General features: G+C 43.9%; 1 protein-coding gene and 1 pseudogene across 2 annotated transcripts in view; both read right to left on the reverse strand.

Annotated features, from left to right (window-relative positions):
* LOC111976828 (brefeldin A-inhibited guanine nucleotide-exchange protein 2-like) overlaps window positions 1-7746 on the reverse strand; it is a 53840-nt pseudogene extending 46094 nt beyond the window's left edge.
* A 5153-nt stretch (window positions 7747-12899) lies between these two features.
* LOC111976949 (partitioning defective 6 homolog beta) overlaps window positions 12900-21781 on the reverse strand; it is a 29828-nt gene continuing 20946 nt past the window's right edge. For both annotated transcript variants that reach the window (XM_024006141.2, XM_070447803.1), the window contains one exon: window positions 12900-15648. In XM_024006141.2, the coding sequence (XP_023861909.1) occupies window positions 14768-15648 (881 nt within the window). In that variant the 3' untranslated portion in view covers window positions 12900-14767. The remainder of the gene's footprint in view (window positions 15649-21781) is intronic.

Genomic DNA, 21781 nt, shown 5'->3' on the forward strand with positions numbered 1-21781 from the left:
AAGCTAGTAGGACGGGAAGCCTACCGGGAAACAGGGTTTGGACAGAGCCCTAAGTGTAAAGCTATAGAACGTAGCAGGGTTGGAGCAAAAGCAACTAGTGGTAAAGCTATAGAACGGTAGTTCTCCGGGAACGGTGTGGAAGTTAGGACCCTAGTGTACACGCTATAGGACGGTAGCCCCATCAGGGTTGGAGAGCCCTAGTGTAAAGCTATAGAACGGTAAGCTCTCCGGAACAGGGTTGGAGACCCTATGTAAAGCCTATAGGACGGTAGCTCCGGGAACAGGTTGGAGACCTAGTGTAAAGCTATAGAACGGTATGCTGTCTGGAAAGGTTGGGGAGAGCCCTAGTGTAAAAGCTATAGACGGTAGCTGTCTGGAACAGGGTTGGAGACCCTTGAAGTGTAAGCTATAGACGGTACTCTCTGGGAACAGCACAGATCGATGCCAAGATGAATACAAACAAGCGCCAAATACCTGGAGGTGGTGTCTCCCTCTCCTGTTCTCCTCTGTAGCAGCCACCATCCGTCCTCATCTTGCACTCCTCCGTTTTGGCGGCATCTGATGGTATTAAAGGTCCGGTGTGCTGGCTGCAGGAAAGGGCCCGTTGAGGTCTGGGTGGAGTCGACCGGGAAAAACCACCAGACATCTGCCCAGGAAGGGAGAGGGTTCTGCTGGGGCAGACATAGTCTATCCTTCTCCTGAGCCTCTATAGCCTGTATAGATGCAGGGAAATGAACAGACCAGCCATGATCAACACAACTAGTCAGACCAACCAAAACAAGCATGTCAATACAACAAGAACCAGTCAAATATAGGACTAGGAGACACAGGCTGTCCCACCACTGACTCAGGAAAGGAGACACAGGCTGTCCCACCCTGACTCAGGAAGGAGACACACAGGCTGTCCCATCCCTCGACTCAGGAAAGGAGACCACAGGCTGTCCCACCCGTGTGGACTCAGAGGAGACACAAGGCTGTCCCACCCGTGACTCAGGAAGGAGACACAGGCTGTCCCCCTGATCAGGAGGAGCACAGCTGTCCCACCTGCTCGAGAAGGAGAACACAGGCTGTCCAGCCTCTACTCAGGAAGGAGACACATACACTAATGGAGAAATCGAGATACAAGGAGTGTATCCATTTCTCGTCTAGTTCCAGAGTCTAGTTTCAATCCAGATATTTCCATTCCCATTAGTCAATCAGCTCGCTCTAAGATGATACACACCAGCATCTATGATTGAGTCAAAGTGCTTGTTATAGACGACTGTGTACATATGAGAGTGATATGGACTGGTCTGGACTGGTCTGGACAGTAGTACACTGACCGCCTGCGTCTCCATGTGGGTGAAGATGACATTGACCATCTGTGTGAGCGTGGCCTTGGCGGTGGTCTGGTTGATGAGGTTACGGCTGGCCAGGTAGATGTTGTAACAGGTACGCACTGTCAGCAGAACCGTTCCCTCGTGGATCTCAATGTGAGGGGAGGTCACTGCCGTCAGCAGAGCCTACAGGAGAACAGAGAGGGGTCAGAACTAGGAATGCACAATTCCGGGAACTTCCCCCCCAAAAAAATCCCTGATTTTCCTGAACTCCTGGTTGGAGGGTTCGCAGAATCAGAAGGGAATAAGAAGGTTAATCTATAATCCTCCAACCAGAATTTCTGGAAAACCAGGGAATGTATTAAAAAGTTCCCGGAATTTTGCAACCCTCGTCCTGACAGACAGGGGACAGAGAATAAATACTGTCTTTAACTACCTTTGTGAATTATAGAAGAATTATCTTCTATACAGTATCTTTATATGTCGTAGGAATGTTTGTCAGTCCAATAAAACCTGTTATCAACRGTGATAATAGTGGCGGGCAGCTTGTTTGAACAAGACAGACTTTGGACCCTCAACTCTGGAGCTCCACTATGGGAAGCTGAAATGAGCTCTGGTTATGCATCATGTCTACTGTAAGAGACGGATGTGGCACCGGATATATCTGTAGTATCACTATGGGGACTGGGATGTGGAAAATAGTGGGCAGGAATTTGTTCTGAGAGGCAACTAGGAGATATATACAGTACCAGTCAAAAGTTTGGACACAACTACTCATTCCAGGTTCTCTTTATTTAAACTATTTTCTACATTGTAGAATAATAGTGAAGACATCAAAACTATGAAATAACACATATGGAATCATGGAAACCAAAAAAGTGAAAAACAAATCAAAATATATTTTATATTTGAAATTCTTCAAAGTAGCCACCCTTTGCTTTGATGACAGCTTTACACACTCTTGACAATGTAGAAAACAGTAAAAATAAAGAAAAACCCTTGAATGAGTAGGTGTGTCCAAACTTTTGACTGGCACTGTATAAATAAGTAGCTATTCATAACAGGAGAGGTTTAAGATGGATGGGGTCCCTGCCAGACCTTGACGATCTGCAGTTGCACCCCCTCGTCTGTCTGTGGGCCCTGGAAGCAGTTACAAATGGTCTCCAGTAACCGGTCGATGAGCCTCTTCCCTGGAGCACTACTGTCAGAGGCATTGCCCGTGATGTGGCCATACGCAATGAGCTTCTGCCATGGGGAGAGGGGAGAGATTGTGGAGAGAGTGAGCATCTGTGGCATTAAGAAGGAGTCGGACATCCACACAAGTCAGACATTTCTGAGGAGACACAACAGATGTAACAACACTTTAAGTCCTCCACCATGTGGCATTTACAAGAAAAKAAATCYAAKAGACACGTACACAMTTTACAGCACGTATAAAAGGTGCAGTGAAATGCTTGCGTGCCAGTTCCCTAAACATTGCAGTACAATAATTGACATCAACAATAAATCAAAAAGTCAGATAAAAAATATGACACACAATAGGATATACAGTATAGAACTAGATTATAATAATAAAATCGATAGGAGGAATATAAGGCACTATTCACACATGTAAGAAAGCATGACAATAGGACAGTGACAATAGGACAGTGAGACAGACAGTAGGATAGTGACAAAAGGACAGTGAGAAAGTAGGACAGAGAAAGTAGGACAGTTGAATAAGCTGTATATAATAGAACAGTGTGTGGTTGTGTGATAGGGACAATTTTACCTCTCTCCCACAATTCAAAACAAATCACATTTTATATCATATGTACCYWATACAACAGCTYTAGACCTTACAGTGAAACACTTACTTACGCTCCACACCTGTTGTATTCGGCGCAWYTAACAAATAAAAGGTGATTTGAATTGTAATACGTATGGGTGTTGGTGTGTTTAAGTCCTTAGATGTGTAAACTTGTGTACCTGTAGGCAGTCCAACGAGGTGCTGACAACGCGTGGGGACTTTGATTGACAAGCGAGCTCAAAAGGCAGTACATATTTGTCAGCTTCAATGTAGTTTGCWCGGGGCGGGACCACTGAGCCATCTCTGTAGAAAGGAGCCACAGCACGAGGTTATGACGACATGCAGGCTCAGGACATCACAAGRTTAATAACCACTAATGACAGCAGTGACTGCTTAAAAGGGATAGAGCATGACAGCTGTTTCCTGTAGCCTTCTAGTCGTTGTGCTAACACTAGATAGCAAAGGCTCCAGAAACTAACTTAAGTCCCGCAAACTGCACGCAGATATAATACTGCTAAAATATGTGTCACAAGATCCCTTTAATAAGTGCATCAAACCAAACACCTGTCCATGAGCTGCAGATACTTCTGGAGAGAAAMGGGTTTGAACTTACTTTTGCTTCTCAAGCTCGACTTTGATTTCATCTGTGAAGTGAAAAAAAAAAGGAACAAGATTAGTAAGGTCTGAACTTTGACCTTTAGACCCGATGAACGCGTTTCTATCTGTATTTTAGGCATAACTGATCAWTCATTTCACTAGCATAAAAATACCAGTATCAACATACAATGAATACAGTTAGAATTAGCAAAAACAAATCAACAAATGAAATGCAGTCATCAAACATCAAACAACCTCAAAACCCATAAACCTCTTGCTAATGACCAAAGACAATCTTATCGCCTTAACATTGGTGACAGCTTTGGGCAGAGCAAAGATCCTGTGTTCGAAGCAGATCTGTCAGAACAAGCTGAAATGCACCACTGGAAGTCACCATTTTCCTTATCTAGCCTAGTAGGTCTAAGCATTAGCAATAGTGCATACATACAAGGCCAGACGTGATGTAACCAAGTTGGGCTGTAGTATCCCAGAACTTCACATGCTGAGATGCTTGGCAACTGCTGACACACAAGACCCAAGTGTTCATCAAGGCAGCCACGAGGTAGAACAGGGAGCATCGAGTACAACCTGTAGGTCTCAAGGCAGGCCCACGAGGTAGAACAGGGCGTCGAGTACACCTGTAGGTCTCAAGGCAGGCCCACGAGGTAGAACAGGGAGCGTCGAGTACACCCTGTAGTCTCAGGCAGGCCCACGAGGTAGAACAGGGAGCATCGAGTACACCCTGTAGGTTCAAGGCAGGCCCACGAGTAAACAGGAGCATCGAGTACACCCTGTAGGTCTCAAGGCAGGCCCACGAGGTAGAACAGGGAGCATCGAGTACACCTGTAGGTCTCAAGCAGCCCACGAGGTAGAACAGGGAGCATCGAGTACACCCTGTAGGTCTCAAGGCAGGCCCACGAGGTAGAAACAGGGAGCATCGAGTACACCCTGTAGGTCTCAAGGCAGGCCCACGAGGTAGAACAGGAGCATCGAGTACACCCTGTAGGTCTCAGGCAGGCCCACGAGGTAGAACGGGAGCATCGAGTATACCCTGTAGGTCTCAAGGCAGGCCCACGAGGTAGAACAGGAGCGTCGAGTACACCCGTAGGTCTCAAGGCAGGCCACGAGGAACCGGAGCGTCGAGTAACCTGTAGGTCTCAGGCAGGCCACGAGTAGCACAGGAGCTCGAGTACACCCAGAGATAGCCTCAGCCTTGTCGATCAACCGCAGCTTGGCCCTGTGCGTCTACTGTCTGTGTGATATCGGGAGGGGGGGTTGAGAAATGAAGAGAGGAGAAGACAGAATTCCACTGTTCGCTGCAACGATGAACATTAAAGTTGTGTTGTATAGTAAATATGAAAAAAGAAACTGCCGACTCTTCCAAGGCTCATCTGGGATCCATAAACAAAACATTAGCTGTGGAAGCAGCATTATAGCCTAATTATTGCACCACTGGACATCTCCAGTTGCTCATCTCATCTCCCCTTAACAACAGCAAATAGAACTTGTGCTATAGTCTACATTTCATAATCTAGGACTGGGGTTCCCAAACTTTATCCACTCGGGGCCCCCCTTCCAGCATTGGAGAACATCCTGCCCCCCCCCCCCCTCCCTAACTCCAGCGCATTCTACCATTACAACTTTCAAGAGAATATTTAAATCCGGACTGAGTTCCTGTTTTGGGTTGGGAACCACTGATCTAGGATACAGCACAGTAAAAAAGCACACAAAAAACAACTATGGTGCCAGTGTCTACGACATTTCATTTCTCAATGGGGGAACCACAGTCAATTGGCCACTCACAGTTTGTGAAAAAGACTGGCTAATTTTAGTCAGAGGATGAGGATCCATTGAGGCATACTCATCGAGTGATTCCATATGAAACCAAGACAAAATAAATAACATTATTTGGGGGATTTTGTCTGGGTTTTGTATGGAATCACTCCATTATAAACATGTTATCGGATTAATGAAGCCCAAATCAAATCAAACTTTATTTGCCACATGCGCCGAATACAACAAGTGTAGACTTTACTGTGAAGTGCTTACTTACAAGCCCTTAACCAACAGTGCAGTTCAAGAAGAAAATATTTACCAAGTAAGCTAAAATAAAAAGTAATAATAAAAAGTAACACAAGAATAACGAGGCTATATACAGGGGGCACCGGTCCCGAGTCAGTGTGCGGGGGTACAGGCTAGTTGAGGTACTATCCTGTACCCACCATTCATCATAAAGAATTTGGGCTATAACCAGGCAAGGAGGTTCTCCCGCCATAAACCAAACCACAACGGACGCAACATCCGTGCCAATGAGAAAAGTATGCAATGAACAGAGCCTAAGTAAACTGTTTAGTGTACAGTGTGCTGAATATGAGAGTCTATGAGTGGGCTGGGCAATGTCAATATGGGAGAGAATAATTTATTTGAAGAGAGCAAGGTCAACATTAACCCACCAGATGAATATGGTACTACTTCTGTACAGGGTTACCTGGCTGTGACAAAGATTCCAGTCGAGTCAATCAATACCTAACATTATCCATTCTGACCTTTGCCACCTAGGAAATGTGGACCTTCTCAAATAGTAATTGATTGCTGCTGATCTAGCTAGAAGTTCCCGCCATAAAGACGTAGGGTTTCAGACATTTTTGGAAGATGGGCAGGGACTCCGCTATATCTCATACTAAACTGGAAGTAATAATGACCATTCATTTACAGTAAAATGTCACACATTATCCTTAAATTTACAGTAAAAGGTATACAGCTGGGACGTATCCTATTCAGATTATCAAAGACAAGTTTACAGGATGTATCTCTCAACAAACACAAGATTGGGTGGTGTGTAAAACTAACGTTATCCCTCCACTGCTCAATGGAAAAGAACAGACGTCCGAGTATCCTGGAGTTAATGTCGGGTTCACGTGCTAGTCGGAACTAGGAATTTCTGAAATGTCCCACTTGACAACTTGTTGTATTTAGGTAAAGGGTGATACCTAGTCAGTTGTACAACAATGCATTCAACTGAAATMTGACTTCTGAATTTAACCCAACCCCTCTGAATCAGAGAGGTGCGCTGGGCTGCCATAATCGATATCCACCTCTTCGGCGTCCGGGGAACAGTGGGTTAACTGCCTTGCTCCGGGGCAGAACGACAGATTATTACCTTGTCAGTTCGGGGTTTCGATCCAGCAACCTCTCGGTTACTGACCCAACGCTCTAACCACTAGACTACTTAGCCACACGTGCCGCGTTCAACAAATCCACAAGTCGGACATTTCCGAGTTTACTAGTTCCGACTAGTATCTGAATGCGGCATAAGTTGCCAGTTGATTTAGTTAGGTGGCAATGCTACGTGCTGTACAATGAATGGTCCAATGGCTAGGTATCACGTTAACTAGCCAGCCAGCCAGCTGTTAAAGTTGACAGTGATGAAAACATAGGACTCAGATCTATGACAAGGCCCCACTATAAACCAGTCAGCGTTCAAAGACTGAAGCGTTGAACATTATGCGGCGTTACAGCATAACGTTACACCAAACTGGCTAGCAAACTATAGTAGCTAGCTTGACAGTCAGGAGGKCATTACGAAATGAGTACCCAGTACTGTGTTAGTTAGCACGCAAGGGTTACCTAAAACATTGCATTGAAGAAACAAAACATGCCTATGGGTGCAATGTCCTGGAATAAAAATACAACTCACGTACCAAGTGCCACTTGACAAGCTTTACGCAGCTGGCTGTGCTGGCTCCGCTTCACCTCCTTATCCGATAGGATTTTTTCCAGCGCCCTAGACAGAAACATGCTCTTGGTTTTTGTGCTTTCTGCCTGCTTCTGGTGTTGTTGTTGAGCAATACGTTGCTGTTGCATCTCTTGATATAACTTCTYCTATCTCAGGCCGTCATCTTCGGCCTGGCACTGCGTAGATGCAAGCGAGAGAAAGACTAACAAAACCGGGCTATCGGTGTCTTGTCGATCCACCGAGTTTGTTGATGATGCTAACTCAGCAGAGTCGCCATGTTGGTTACTACACGTCACGTCACGTGATTTTCAGCTGATTTTATTTGGCRGTTTTGTCCCATCTACTGGATCGAACGACTCCTTGGTTTTCCCACTAAAACCTTTACTATTTAACTTGGCAAGTCAGTTAAGAACACATTCTTATTTACAATGACGGCCTACCCCGGACGACGCTGGGCCAATTGTGCGCTGCCCTATGGGACTCACAATCACGGCCGAATGTGATTCAGCCTGGATTCGAACCAGGGACTGTAGTGACGCCTCTTGCACTGAGAAGCAGTGCCTGAGACCGCTGCGCCACTCATGCTGATAATCAAAGTTTCATCATACACATTTCTTACAGACAGTATTTACCCTAGACGTAACTTAACTTTTTTTTTTTGATTTTGATTCTTCTGAAGGCAGCAGATGGCTAAGAGATCTCTCGGATTCTCTAGCTAGATTTGTTTTTGTATTTTTTMGGGGGGGGGTTCAAAGAAACCATTATTGCATGAAAATTGCATGAAAATTGTAATTTTGAAGTCAAGCTCGGAACTGAATGATGATCTCTGGTCCAATATGTTGGACAAATCGAACGCTCGCACTGAAATAAAAACACGATTTATCCACCAGGTGGGGATAATAGACAACCAGACACATACTAGCTTTTATGTCCCCAACCCTGTTTTGTGTATTCTCTAACACATGCAGGTTCTCTCCCATCCTGTTTAGTGTATTCTCTAACACATCCAGGAATCTCCCATCCTGTTTAGTGTATTCTTAAACACATCCAGGAATCTCCCATCCTGTTTAGCGTATTCTCAAACACATCCAGGAATCTCCCATCCTGTTTAGTGTATTCTCAAACACATCCAGGTCTCTCCCATCCTGTTTAGTGTATTCTCTAACACATCCAGGAATCTCCCATCCTGTTTCGTGTATTATCTAACACATCCAGGAATCTCCCATCCTGTTTAGTGTATTCTCAAACACATCCGGTTCTCTCCCAGGAATAGAGGAAAAAGTATGTCATGCTGTATTTTATACCAACTATTGCATCTTGCCTATGCCGCTCTGTCATTGCTCATCCATATATTTATATGTATATATTCTTATGCCATTAATTTACTTAGATTTGTGTGTATTAGGTAGTTGTTGTGGAATTGTTAGATTACATGTTGGCTATTGCTGCACTGTCAGAACTAGAAGCACAAGCATTTCGCTACACTCGCAATAACATCTGCTAACCATGTGTATGTGACTAATAACATTTGATTTGATTTGATGGTGAGTCACAATCTACACCCCTAGAAGCTGCTTGTACAGGAAAAAAAACACAATTTAAATCAAATCACCTTTAAAGGTCAAGAAGATGTAACTTCCAGGACTAGATGACATAATAAACTTCAACCATGAATCAACACATTGGATCCGTTATAACACGTTAAAATGTTTACTGACTTAGCAATGAATATACTGAAACATGATTTAAAAAATAGTTCAAATCAAATCAAGTTTATTTTATATAGCCCTTCGTACATCAGCTAATATCTCGAAGTGCTGTACAGAAACCCAGCCTAAAACCCCAAACAGCAAGCAATGCAGGTGTAGAAGCACGGTGGCTAGGAAAAACTCCCTAGAAAGGCCAAAACCTAGGAAGAAACCTAGAGAGGAACCAGGCTATGAGGGGTGGCCAGTCCTCTTCTGGCTGTGCCGGGTGGAGATTATAACAGAACTATGCCAAGATGTTCAAAATGTTCGTAAGTGACAAGCATGGTCAAATAATAATCATGAATAATTTCTGTCTCTTATACACATCTAGATGTGTATAAGAGACAGGAATTAGAGAGAGCCAAGATTTTCAAAATGTTCATAAATGACAAGCATGGTTAAAAAATTGTTGTCGTTACGATCCCCATGTCCTGTGTAGTTAAAACAACAATGCATTTACAGATTTCAAAAAATCTTTCCATTCAAAACATCACTCATCATGCCTTGAATGTTTCACAACTGTTTGGAATGAGAGGGAGAGAGAGAGAAAGCAATCCCAACTCTTCTACACCCTGTACCAAAACAGAGAATAGAGTAGTACTGTACCTCACAGTATGAAAAGGAGGGGGAGTTGAGTTCCCATGATACCCTACTCTGGGTAGATGGCATGTCTGATAGGGAGAGGGGAGTTGAGTTCCCATGATACCCTACTCTGAGTAGATGGCATGTCTGATTACAGTGATCCAGTGTTTAGGATTCTCATCAGGTATTTCTGCAGGTAAGACCCATTGCAGTCAGACTGAGGAGGGGAGAGGGGGGTGAGTGAGGCAACTGTTCCCAGTACATTTTGCTTCCCCATCAGAGAGTATTGCAAAAAGCAATAGGAGAAATGATGGACATCAATGCACCATCTGCTCTCAGTAGAGTCTGTTAGCTTCTATTAATGTTTACATGTTGAGTACAGACTTAGTCTAAATTCCCATTATACTTCACAACAGCTCACTGGCAACTAAACACACAGAATAAAACTACAATCTATTGGAATGAGGATGTTCTGCAGTGCAGTACTATCCTGTCTAGTGTTTTGGGGAAGTCTGTTGGCTCTACATTCCTGACATTCTAAATCCCTTTGCTGGTGTTGACCTTCCTGAACTACAACAGTTGTAGTCATTAGGGGTCAGTACATGTGGCCCTTCATAGCTCAGTTGGTAGAGCATGGTGCTTGTAACACCAAGGTATTGGGTTTGATTCCCGGGATTGCTTTCAATGAAAGCGTCTGCTAAATGGCTTATATTGTTATTACATGTTCTATGACCAGGAACAAGTGGAAATAGACCTGTATTCACCTGATCCAAATCATAATGCATAGCACTAGACAAACTCCACCTTACTCAAACACAGAGACCGGGTCGGTATGTGTGAGAGCGTGGGCAAGACAAAAMACCACTCAATCATGGTTGGACCTCTCCATCACGGTTGACAACTCCATAGTGTCCTCCTCCCAGAGTGCAAAGAACCTTGGTGTGACCCTGGACAACACCCTGTCGTTTTCTGCAAACATCAAAGCAGTGATTCGGTACTACAGGTCCTTGCTCTACAACATCCATAGAGTACGACCCTACCTCACACAGGAAGAGGTGCAGGTCCTAATCCAGGCACTTGTCATCTCCCGTCTGGACTACTGCAACTCTCTGTTGTCTGGGCTCCCCCCAACGACTACTCCGTTCTGCCACCTCTGGTCTCTTGGCCCTCCGACCCCTACGGGCGGGCAGCTCCCGCTCAGCTCAGTCCAAGCTCTTCTCTGCCCTGACATTGGTGGAACCAGCTTCCCCCTGAAGCTAGGACAGATACCCTGCCCATTTTCCCCAAAACATCTGAAACCCTACCTCTTTAAAGAGCATRTTAAATAATCCCACAGCACCCCACCCCCGCAAAAAAAAAGAGACTTTCCTTATCTAAACACTAGCACTTGACTTTTCCCACCTACTAGCACTGACTGCTGATAGCTACTAAATGAGATACAACGTACTTACTATAATTGTGATGTGGTTGTCCCACCTAGCTATCTTAATATGAATGCACTAACTGTAAACTACTCTGGATTACTGTCGGTTAAAATTACTAAAATTTAAATGCAAAAGAGTAACTTCTTCCTGGAGACCGGGTTCTATAACAGTCTCATCCAGCCTGTCTGACTGGCTTCTGTAACATTAGTCCCATCTAGCCTGTCTGACTGGGTTCTGTAACATTAGTCCCATCATACTCTGACTGATATACGAACTTACACATTTTCTGTTCATTTTGGTTGTTGAAAAATGTGTCAAGTTATTTAAATGCATGTTTTTGTATTTTCTAGTCATTAAACAAAACTTATAAAACAAACGCGGCAATCACTGAATATATTTCCAGCTCATGGAATCAACAATTATACAAGTGCATCTAAATTCATACATTTCTTTATTACTTTTTCATTAAAATGTGATAAAAATGTACATCATATACTATCAATAAGAAAATACTGACAATTTTCAGTACAAATCTATACCTTGATTTATCTGACAAACAAAAATCATTGCTCATTATCTGTCAAAACAAAGGTACAGACACAAAACAAATTCCGAAGTCTGTTTAGTGTTCTCTGAAACATGCAGGTCTCTCCCAGGAATAGAGGAATTCACAGTACAGGAAAATTGTCATAATCTACACCTCTAGAAGTTGCTTGTACAGAAAAAAACAATAACAAAATCACTTTAAAAAAAAAAAGGAACAGATTAGAAAATGAAATGAAACCATTAATTAACACAGTGGATCAGTTATAACGCATTAAAATGTTTACTGACTTAGCAATGAAAAGGAATATACTGAAACGTGATTATAAAATAAATAGTTGTTGTGGTTATGATCCCCATGTCCTGTGTAGTTAAAACAAGAATAAATTAACATATATAAAAGAAAAAATGTCCATTCTAAAATGTGACTCATCGTGCCGTGAATGTTCCAGAACTGTTTGGAATGAGAGGGAGAGAGAGAAAGCAATCCCAACTCTTCTACACCCTGTACCAAAACAGAGAATAGAGTAGTACTGTACCTCACAGTATGAAAAGGAGGGGGAGTTGAGTTCCCATGATACCCTACTCTGYGTAGATGYCATGTCTGATAGGGAGAGGGGAGTTGAGTTCKCYTGATACCCTACTCTGYGTAGATGGCATGTCTGATTACAGTGATCCAGTGTTTAMGATTCTCATCAGGTATTTCTGCAGGTAAGACCCATTGCAGTCAGACTGAGGAGGGGAGAGGGGGGTGAGTGAGGCAACTGTTCCCAGTACATTTTGCTTCCCCATCAGAGAGTATTGCAAAAAGCAATAGGAGAAATGATGGACATCAATGCACCATCTGCTCTCAGTAGAGTCTGTTAGCTTCTATTAATGTTTACATGTTGAGTACAGACTTAGTCTAAATTCCCWTTATACTTCACAACAGCTCACTGGCAACTAAACACACAGAATAAAACTACAATCTATTGGAATGAGGATGTTCTGCAGTGCAGTACTATCCTGTCTAGTGTTTTGGGGAAGTCTGTTGGCTCTACATTCCTGACATTCTAAATCCCTTTGCTGGTGTTGACCTTCCTGAACTACAACAGTTGTAGTCATTAGGGGTCAGTACATGCTGTCTCTTATACACATCTAGATGTGTATAAGAGACAGGTGCAGTACTATCCTGTCTAGTGTTTTGGGGAAGTCTGTTGGCTCTACACTCCTGACATTCTAATGAACTTGCTGGTGTTGACCTTCCTGAACAGGTAGGTACAGTCATCAGGTGATATCATGTGACCAGGAACAAGAGGGAATAGACCTGTACTCACCTGATACAAGTCATAATGCATAGCACTAGACAAACTCCACCTTACTCAAACACAGAGACGGTATGTGTGAGAGCGTGTGCAAGACAAAATAATCTAACTTCTTCCTGCAGACAGGGTTCTATAATAGTCCCACCCATCCTCGCTGGGTTCATTAGTGTCCMAGCTCTAAGTTACGTAACATCTGTGTCGTACTCAGTGTCACGGTCCAACTGTTCATCTATACCAGTATCACATTCTGTTGAAGATCGGATTGAGGGTTACTCCAAAAAAATATACAATGAAATAGTGAATAAATACTGTACATGAAGTGAGGACACTCTTCAAATGTGAATGATTCAGGCCACATCCAAGTGAACTCAGAGATGGAAAACTAGGAAAGCCACCATCTGTTGTTAAAGATACATCCTCCCAAACCAGACAGATGAGAGAGCCAGCGAGAGAGAGAGAGAGAGAGAGAGAGAGAGAGAGAGAACATGCTGAGATGAGTGAAGCGTCATAGTTCTCAGAGAATCACATTTACAATCACATTCTGTCACACTATGTACACGAAGTGGGGAAATAGCCCTTGTCGTGAGGAAAGAGAAGTTCGATGAGAAATAAGACCGATCTTCATCCAGGCAGTGACAGCACACCTGTCAGATGAGGTGTTGGTCTGTGACGGTCAATTGAGATACTTATTTTCAACTAAATAAAAAAAATCATACAGTGAACCAGTTTACATTGAAATAAAACAGTAAAAGAAATAGCATGAAAATATTTAAAGCGGCAATCTGCGGTTCAAACAAAACTGACTCCCCGCCACTATCTTYGTAGATGGCTGAAGGATGGGGTTTAGAGAAATGAAACCACTCTCAAACCCATGGACAGATCTACGGATACAAGGAATGACAATSCATGATAACAAAATTATAGTTCTAACCATGTTGGAGAGATTTTTGTAACTTCAGTTGCTTCGCATAAATTGCTTCTAGTTTTTTCTCTCGTGATTATCAACATTAAAAGCTTGGGGAGAYAACACAGGAATAGTGGTTAATCATGTCCAGGTCCATGAAGAGAGACCCATATATATATTGTTTCTCCTCAGACTAAAATCGGAGTATTATTGCAGACCTCTACTCTTTGTTAGTTAGTATGGTAACATGTAGGATAGAAGCCATTACTTTTGTTCCCAAATCACAAGCTGTGATTCGCCTAGGGGAGTGGTTGTTGTCATTTGCAAAGTGACAAGGCAAAWGCAGATTGTGAAATGTAGTCTCCTCTATCAAACAAACCAGGGTAGAAAAGCTAGGGAAAGGTCAGAACCTAAAGATATCTGCAATCATTCATTCATCCATTCATTTTGTTCAGTCATTAAAATCAGTATTTTCCTATGGTTCACAAAATTGAAAAAACAACAGTGTAGCATCTCATTGCTGCCCTCAAGTGGAAGACCATAGAAACACAGTCTCCCCCTCACGAAATAGAAACAAGTGCTTTTTATGGTTGTCAATGAGAAGTCGGAGGCCTTTCTCCGAGGCAGAGTCACTTTCCTCCTCCACACAAAACACCATGGTAATCAATGTGTCTGTCAGACAGCATAGGGAGGGCGGTGTCGATACTATGGCACGCATGTGTGGATGTTGTCGTTCTTTGTGTATGCATGAGGGTGCGCTTCAGTGTATGTAAGACTATGTGTTTGCGTTCCCGTAAATACTGTGCAACTACGACAGCGTGTGTTTACAGTGTAATGACGGTGCCTTCCTCCTCTAAGCTCCTTCCCTCCAGGCCCCTGTCGGCAGTGCTGAGCGTGCCCAGTGAGCCGGAGCGGTTGTGGGAGGCCAGGGCTCCGTTGGTGGTGCGGAGGTCCAGATGGGGCACGTAGCGAGGAATGAAGGGTGTGGTACAGCTGGCCGAGGAGGTCCGTGGGATGGGCATGGCCTCTCCGTCCACCTCTATCACCAGGTCCTCATCATCCTCATCACTCTCCAGCTCCTCTGGATGGAAGTTCTGGATGATGTGTGCCGGAGTCGTCGCCACGGCAGTGCCCGGGGAGGAGTAGCCGTAGAAACTGGTGCCGCTGTCGGACGAGTGCCCCGAGCTCCCGGACGCTGCCCCGCCCCCTCCGCCACTCCGTACGATGTTGTTGCGCTGGTTGGCCGGTTTCACCGTCACGATGAGGTTGTGGCTGTTGGCGATCATCATGTCAGTCACCTGGTCCAGAGACTTGCCTTGCACCTCGATGCCATTGACCTCAAGCACCTCGTCGTTGACGGCCAGCAGGCCAGTGCTCTCAGCCAGGCCCCCAGGCACCATGCGGGAGATGAAGATCCCAGGAACCTTCTCCAGGCCCTGGGGCGTGACCCGGACGCTGGAGCCGTCTCGGATGTAGAAGCCCAGCGGTTTCTCCTGGCCATGCTTGTAGAGGCGAACGCGGCGGTGTGTCTCAGGGAGGATATCCACATCGATGATGGAGGAGACGGGCCTGAAATCCCTGGGCAGGCTGATGATCACAAGGGGCTTCTTCCGGTTGGCATCAGGCCGTAGCAACATGGCCGCTAGGACTGTCTTCTTGGGACGGGTCAGAGAGTCCAGACCAAACGCAGAGTAGTCGGCTTCCTCTGGGGGAGGGAAGAGAACAATGCATCAGAACCCTATCAATATCACATGACACAGGATCTAATCTCATACCGTAAATGCTTACTGATCATTATGGTGGAACTATAAATCATTACTGACATTCTACCTCAGACTATACTGTAGTTATGCAAAAGCGATGGTGTTGCTCCAAGCCTGAGGCCTAGGGTTCATCTTAGAGCCCCTCCCTCGCCTTGTTACAGGGCTTTCCCCATCTCTTCCCTGGGCTTATTCTTCATGTGTAGTAAATGTTAAGGTCGACTCCYGTCTCTCATGGTAGGGCTTTTGGAATTCTTCAGAGGCTTACTCACAGTAACTGTGCTGCTCTGAGACATACCTGGACTTTCACCTGAGCATGGCTTAGAGCAGGGACAGGGATCAAGACTCGATCAAAGGTCTAAGAAGAGCGAGAAGCAGGGCCATGGCTCTCTAATGGTTAACCACCAGCATACGGATGCCAAACATTAATATCATAACGTTCATTCCCTCCTGGGTTGTGCAATTTAATTACAATAATTACAATTTAGCAATTGACACTGGAGTGATAGATGTGCAGATGATGAATGGGGAAGTAGAGATACTGGGGTGCAAAGGAGAAACATTTTTTTTTTTTTTTTTACACAGGGATGAGGTAGTTGGGTGGGCTATTAACAGGTGCAATGATGGTTAAGCTGCTCTGACAGCTGATGCTTATAGTTAGTGAGGGAGATATGAGTCTCCAGCTTCAGTGGTTTTTACAATTCGTTCCAGTCATTGGCAGCAGAGAACTGGAAGTAAAGGTGGCCAAAGGAGGAGTTGGCTTTGAGGATGCCCAGTGAGATATACCTGCTGGAGCGCGTGCTACGGGTGGGTGCTGCTATGGTGACCAGTGAGCTGAGATAAGGCGGAGCTTTACCTAGCAAAGACTTATAGATATCCTGGAGCCAGTGGGTTTGGCGACGAATATGAAGCCAGGGCCAGCCAACGAGAACATACAGGTCGCAGTGGTGGGTAGTATATGGGGCTTTGGTGACAAAACGGATGGCACTGTGATAGACTGCATCCAATTTGCTAAATAGAGTGTTGGAGGCTATTTTGTAAATGACATCGCTGAAGTCAAGGATTGGTAGGATAGTCAGCTTTACGAGGGTATGTTTGGCAGCATGAGTGAAGGATGCTTTTGTTGCAAAATAGGAAGCCGAATCTAGATTTAATTTTGAATTGAAGAAGCTTAATGTGAGTCAGGAAGGAGAGTTCACAGTCTAACCAGACACCTAGGTATTTGTAGTTGTTCACATATTCTAAGTCAGAACCGTCCAGAGTAGTGATGCTAGACGGGCGGGCGGGTGCAGGCAGCGATCAGTTGAAGAGCATGCATATAGTTTTACTAGCGTTTAAGAGCAGTTGGAGGCCATGGAAGGAGTGTTGTATGGCACTGAAGCTCATCTGGAAGTTAGTTAACACAGTGTCCAAAGAAGGGCCAGAGGTATACAGAATGGTGTCCTCTGCGTAGAGGTGGATCAGAGAATCACCAGCAGCAAGAGTGACATCGTTGATGTATATAAAGAAAGGAGTCGGTCTGAGAATTGAACCCTTTGGCACCCCCATAGAGACTGCCAGAGGTCCGGGCAACAGGCCCTCCGATTTGACACACTGAACTCTATCAGAGAAGTAGTTTGTGAACCAGGCTAGGCAGTCATTTGAGAGACCAAGGCTATTGAGAGTCTGCCCGATGAGAATGCGGTGATTGATAGAGTCGAAAGCCCTMGCCAGGTCGTGGTGTGTTGTAGTGTATGTACACACTATGCAGTTTGCTCAGGTGATGTGGATAAACTCTTTGGACCTAAGCATCATCAGTAATTCTCTCTGTGTGTGTGTGTGTGTGTGTGTGTGTGTGTGTGTGTGTGTGTGTGTTCTGGGATAGGGTGCAGGCAGGTTGTCGATAAGGATTCCAGCCCTCAGGTTGACAGATATACCCCCCTCCCCTCAACCAGAAAAACAAAGGATCAAGTGTAGAGGAGTATCCCATTTCAGTTCTCATGAAACATAAGTTCATTGCCTCCTTACTGTCTGGACATTACAACTGTATGCATACAAAATATAGYTTTACATATTCACAAAAACACACACTGATATGTTAATCCAAACTCAGCTAATCTGTATGATGTAAACACAGAGGAAGCCTGCAGGGCATTCATAAATATTCACACTGATTTGACTTTTCACACATTTTCTTGTGTTACGAAGTGGGATTCAAATGGATTTAATTGTAATTTTTTGGGGTCAAAGATTTACTGTGTCAAAGTGGAAGTAAAATTATAATATTTGTAAAAAATGTATGTAAAATAAAAACACTAACAGGTCTTGATTAGAGAAGTATTCACACCCTTGAGTCAATACATGTTAGAATCACCTTTGGCAGCGATTACAGCTGTGAGTCTTTCTGGGTAATTCTCTAAGAGCTTTCCACACCTGGATTGTGCAACATTTTCACATTATTATTAAAACAATTCTTCAAGTTCTGTCAAATTGGTTGTTGATCATTGCTAGCCAACCATTTTCCAGGTTTTGCAATAGATTTTCAAGCAGATTTAAGTTGAGACTAACTCGGCCACTCAGGAACATTCACTGCCTTCTTGGTAAGCAACTCCAGTGTAGATTTGGCCTTGTGTCTGTTGGAAAGCAGACTGAACCAGGTTTTCCACTAGGATTTTGCCTGTGCTTAGCTCCATTCTGTTTCATTTTTATCCTGAAAAACTCCCCAGTCCTTAACGATGACAAGCATACACATAACATGATGCATCCACCACTATGCTTGAAAATATGTAGAGTGATACTCAGTGATGTGTCGTGTTTGCCCCAAACATAACACTTTGTATTCAGGACYAAAAGTGAATTGCTTTCCACATTTTTTGCAGTTTTACTTTAGTGCCTTGTTGCAAACAGGATGCATGTTTTAGAATATTTGGATCTTGCACAGGCTCTCTTCTTTTCACTGTCAGTTAGGTTAGTATTGTGGAGTAACTACAATGTTGTTGATCCATCCTCAGATTTCTCCTATAACAGCCATTAAACTCTGACTGCTTTAAAGTCACCTTTGGCTCATGGCAACTGAGTCAGGAAGGACGCCTGTATCTTTGTAGTGACTGGGTGTATTGATACACCATCCAAAGTGTAATGAATTAATTCACCATGCTCTAAGGGATATTTGATTTTGACCCATCTACCAAATAGGTGCCCTTCTTTGCGAGGCATTGGAAAACCTTCCTGGTCTTTGTGGTTGAATCTGTTTGAAAATCACTGCTCAACTGAAGGACCTTACAGATAATTGTGTGAGTGTGGGTTATAGAGATGAGGTAGTCATTCAAAAATCATGTTAAACAACATTATTGCAACWTATGTGACTTGTTAAGCAAATTTTTACTCCTGAATCTATTTAGGCTTGCCATAATAAAGGGGTTGAATACTTACTGACTAAAGACATTTCAGATTTTCATTTTGGGGTATTGTGTGTTGGCCAGTGACAAAACAACATTTAATACATTCAGGCTGTAGCAACAAAACGTGGAAAAGGGGAGTGAAAACTGGGTGGTAGCCTAGCAGTTAAGAAGTTGGGTCAGTAACCGAAAGGTTGCTAGTTCCAATTCCAAAGCTAGGTGAAATCTGGCGATGTGCCCTTGAGCAAGGCCCTAATTGCAGCCAGCAAGGCTTTTAGTCTCATTACAGCAGCTAGCAAGGCTTTTAGTCTCATTACAGCAGCTAGCAAGGCTTTCAGTCTCAATACAGCAGCTATCAAGGCTTTCAGTCTCAATACAGCAGCTAGCAAGGCTTTCAGTCTCAATACAGCAGCTATCAAGGCTTTTCAGTCTCATTACAGGCACTAGCAAGGCTTTCAGTCTCAAATACAGCATAGCAAGGCTTTCAGTCTCAATACAGCAGCTATCAAGGCTTTCAGTCTCATAGAAGCAGCTAGCAAGGCTTTCAGTCTCAATACAGCAGCTAGCAAGGCTTTCATCAGTCTCAAAATACAGCAGCTATGCAAGGCTTTCAGTCTCAATCAGAGCTAGCAAGGCTTTCAGTCTCATACAGCAGCTAGCAAGGCTTTCAGTCTCAATACAGCAGCTAGCAAGGCTTTTAGTCTTCAAATACAGCAGCTAGCAAGGCTTTTAGTCTAATACAGCAGCTAGCAAGGTTTTGTCTCAATACAGCAGCTAGCAAGGCTTTTCAGTCTCCATACAGCAGCTAGCAAGGCTTTCAGTCTCAATACAGCAGCTAGCAAGGTTTCAGTCTCATTAGAGCAGCTAGCAAGGCTTTAAAGAGTAATTTCTAATCTTTTACACACACACAACCTGATCAAAGAGTAGACCTTTCCTAAATTGTTATCCCTCCAACCGCCACCACTGGTTTCCTATGGTCGATAAGCAAGCGTAAATAGTCAATATATGGAGCTAATGCCTCAGGACCCAGACTAATAATCTGTGACTGTCTTGGTGTGCCCTTTTGGGGTCAGTGTCATAATATCACAGTTACCTCTGGGCGGCCACCAGGGTCACCATCAACCTTCAGTGTCTTGAGACAGTTGATCAGTCTCTCCTCATTTTGTTTCAACGGTTGGCTGATATAAACTACACATCCACTGTATATATATGAGTTCACCTTTATGCTCAAGGTGACTCAAACTTCAGTAATGCAATTGAGTAAGTTAGCATATGTGAGTTAATTAATTAATCCACCAATCAGTGATAACTGTGTAGGACGTAAACACTCTCACGCCAGGGTGAGAGTTTAGGGTTGGGTTACAAGGCCCCCAGGGTGCAGAGTTAGGTTGGGTACAAGCCCCAGGGTGAGAGTTAGGGTTGGGTACAAGGCCCCCAGGGTGAGAGTTAGGGTTGGGTACAAGGCCCCCAGGGTGAGAGTTAGGGGTTGGGTACAGGCTCCAGGGTGAGATTAGGGTTGGGTACAAGGCCCCAGGGTGAGAGTTAGGGTTGGGTACAAGGCCCCCAGGGTGAGAGTTAGGGTTGGGTACAAGGCCCCAGGGTGAGAGTTAGGGTTGGGTACAAGGCCATTTGGTTGTATTTGTTGGCTTGTAAAGTCTGAATTTGACAGTCATTTAGTAGAAACAACATCAGACCTGTGTGTATACTGGACAAATCCAACAACTAGACATTTTTCATGGGTCTATAAGGGTAAAACTATTCAAAAATATTCTGAACGTTATGATTTCACAGACAACTATCTTAGTCTATGCCGCTCTGACATTGCTAGTCCCATATATTTTATATATTTCTTAATTCCATTCCTTTACATAGATTGTTGTCTATTTGGTATTTGTTGTGAAATGTTAGATATATTACTGCACTGTCGGAACTAGAAGCAATTCACTACACCCGCAATAACATCTGCTAGCCATGTGTATGTGACCAATAGCATCTGCTAGCCATGTGTATGTGACCAATAACATCTGCTAGTCCATGTGTATGTGACCAATAACATCTGCTAGCCATGTGTATGGTGACCAATAACATCTGCTAGCCATGTGTATGTGACCAATAACATCTGCTAACCATGTGTATGTGACAATAACATCTGCTAACCATGTGTATATGACAATAACATCTGCTAACCATGTGGTATGTGACCAATATCATCTGCTAGCCATGTGTATGTGACCATAACAATAAGCAATAAATTTCATTTGAATAGTCATTTAGAGGGAGGATGGTAAAGACAGGAGCAGAATGAACACACGTGTACTGTGAACGGAATATACTATTGCATTTCCAACCCCACGGGTGTTTTAAAGTAGGGACTCTGCTCTCAGTTCAGGAGTTCAAACTTAGTCCACCTCCATTCACTACCGACCACGGTCTGTTCTAACCCAAACACATAAAACCTACTGACCTCACGGTCCTGTCCTACCATACACATAAACCTACTGACCGCATGGTCTGTCCTACCCAAACACATAAAACCTACTGACCACGTTGTTCTGACCACACAAAGATACTGATCATCGGCGTCTAACTTAATTCTTATATTAATCCTACTGTTCTAAGGTATCTTAATATATCATATATTATAATAATCTTGATATGTAGTTATATGCCTGAGGATAACTAGAGCTTAGTATCATTATAG

The sequence above is a fragment of the Salvelinus sp. IW2-2015 genome, linkage group LG17, assembly GCF_002910315.2.
Source record: "Salvelinus sp. IW2-2015 linkage group LG17, ASM291031v2, whole genome shotgun sequence".
Lineage (NCBI taxonomy): Eukaryota > Metazoa > Chordata > Actinopteri > Salmoniformes > Salmonidae > Salvelinus > Salvelinus sp. IW2-2015.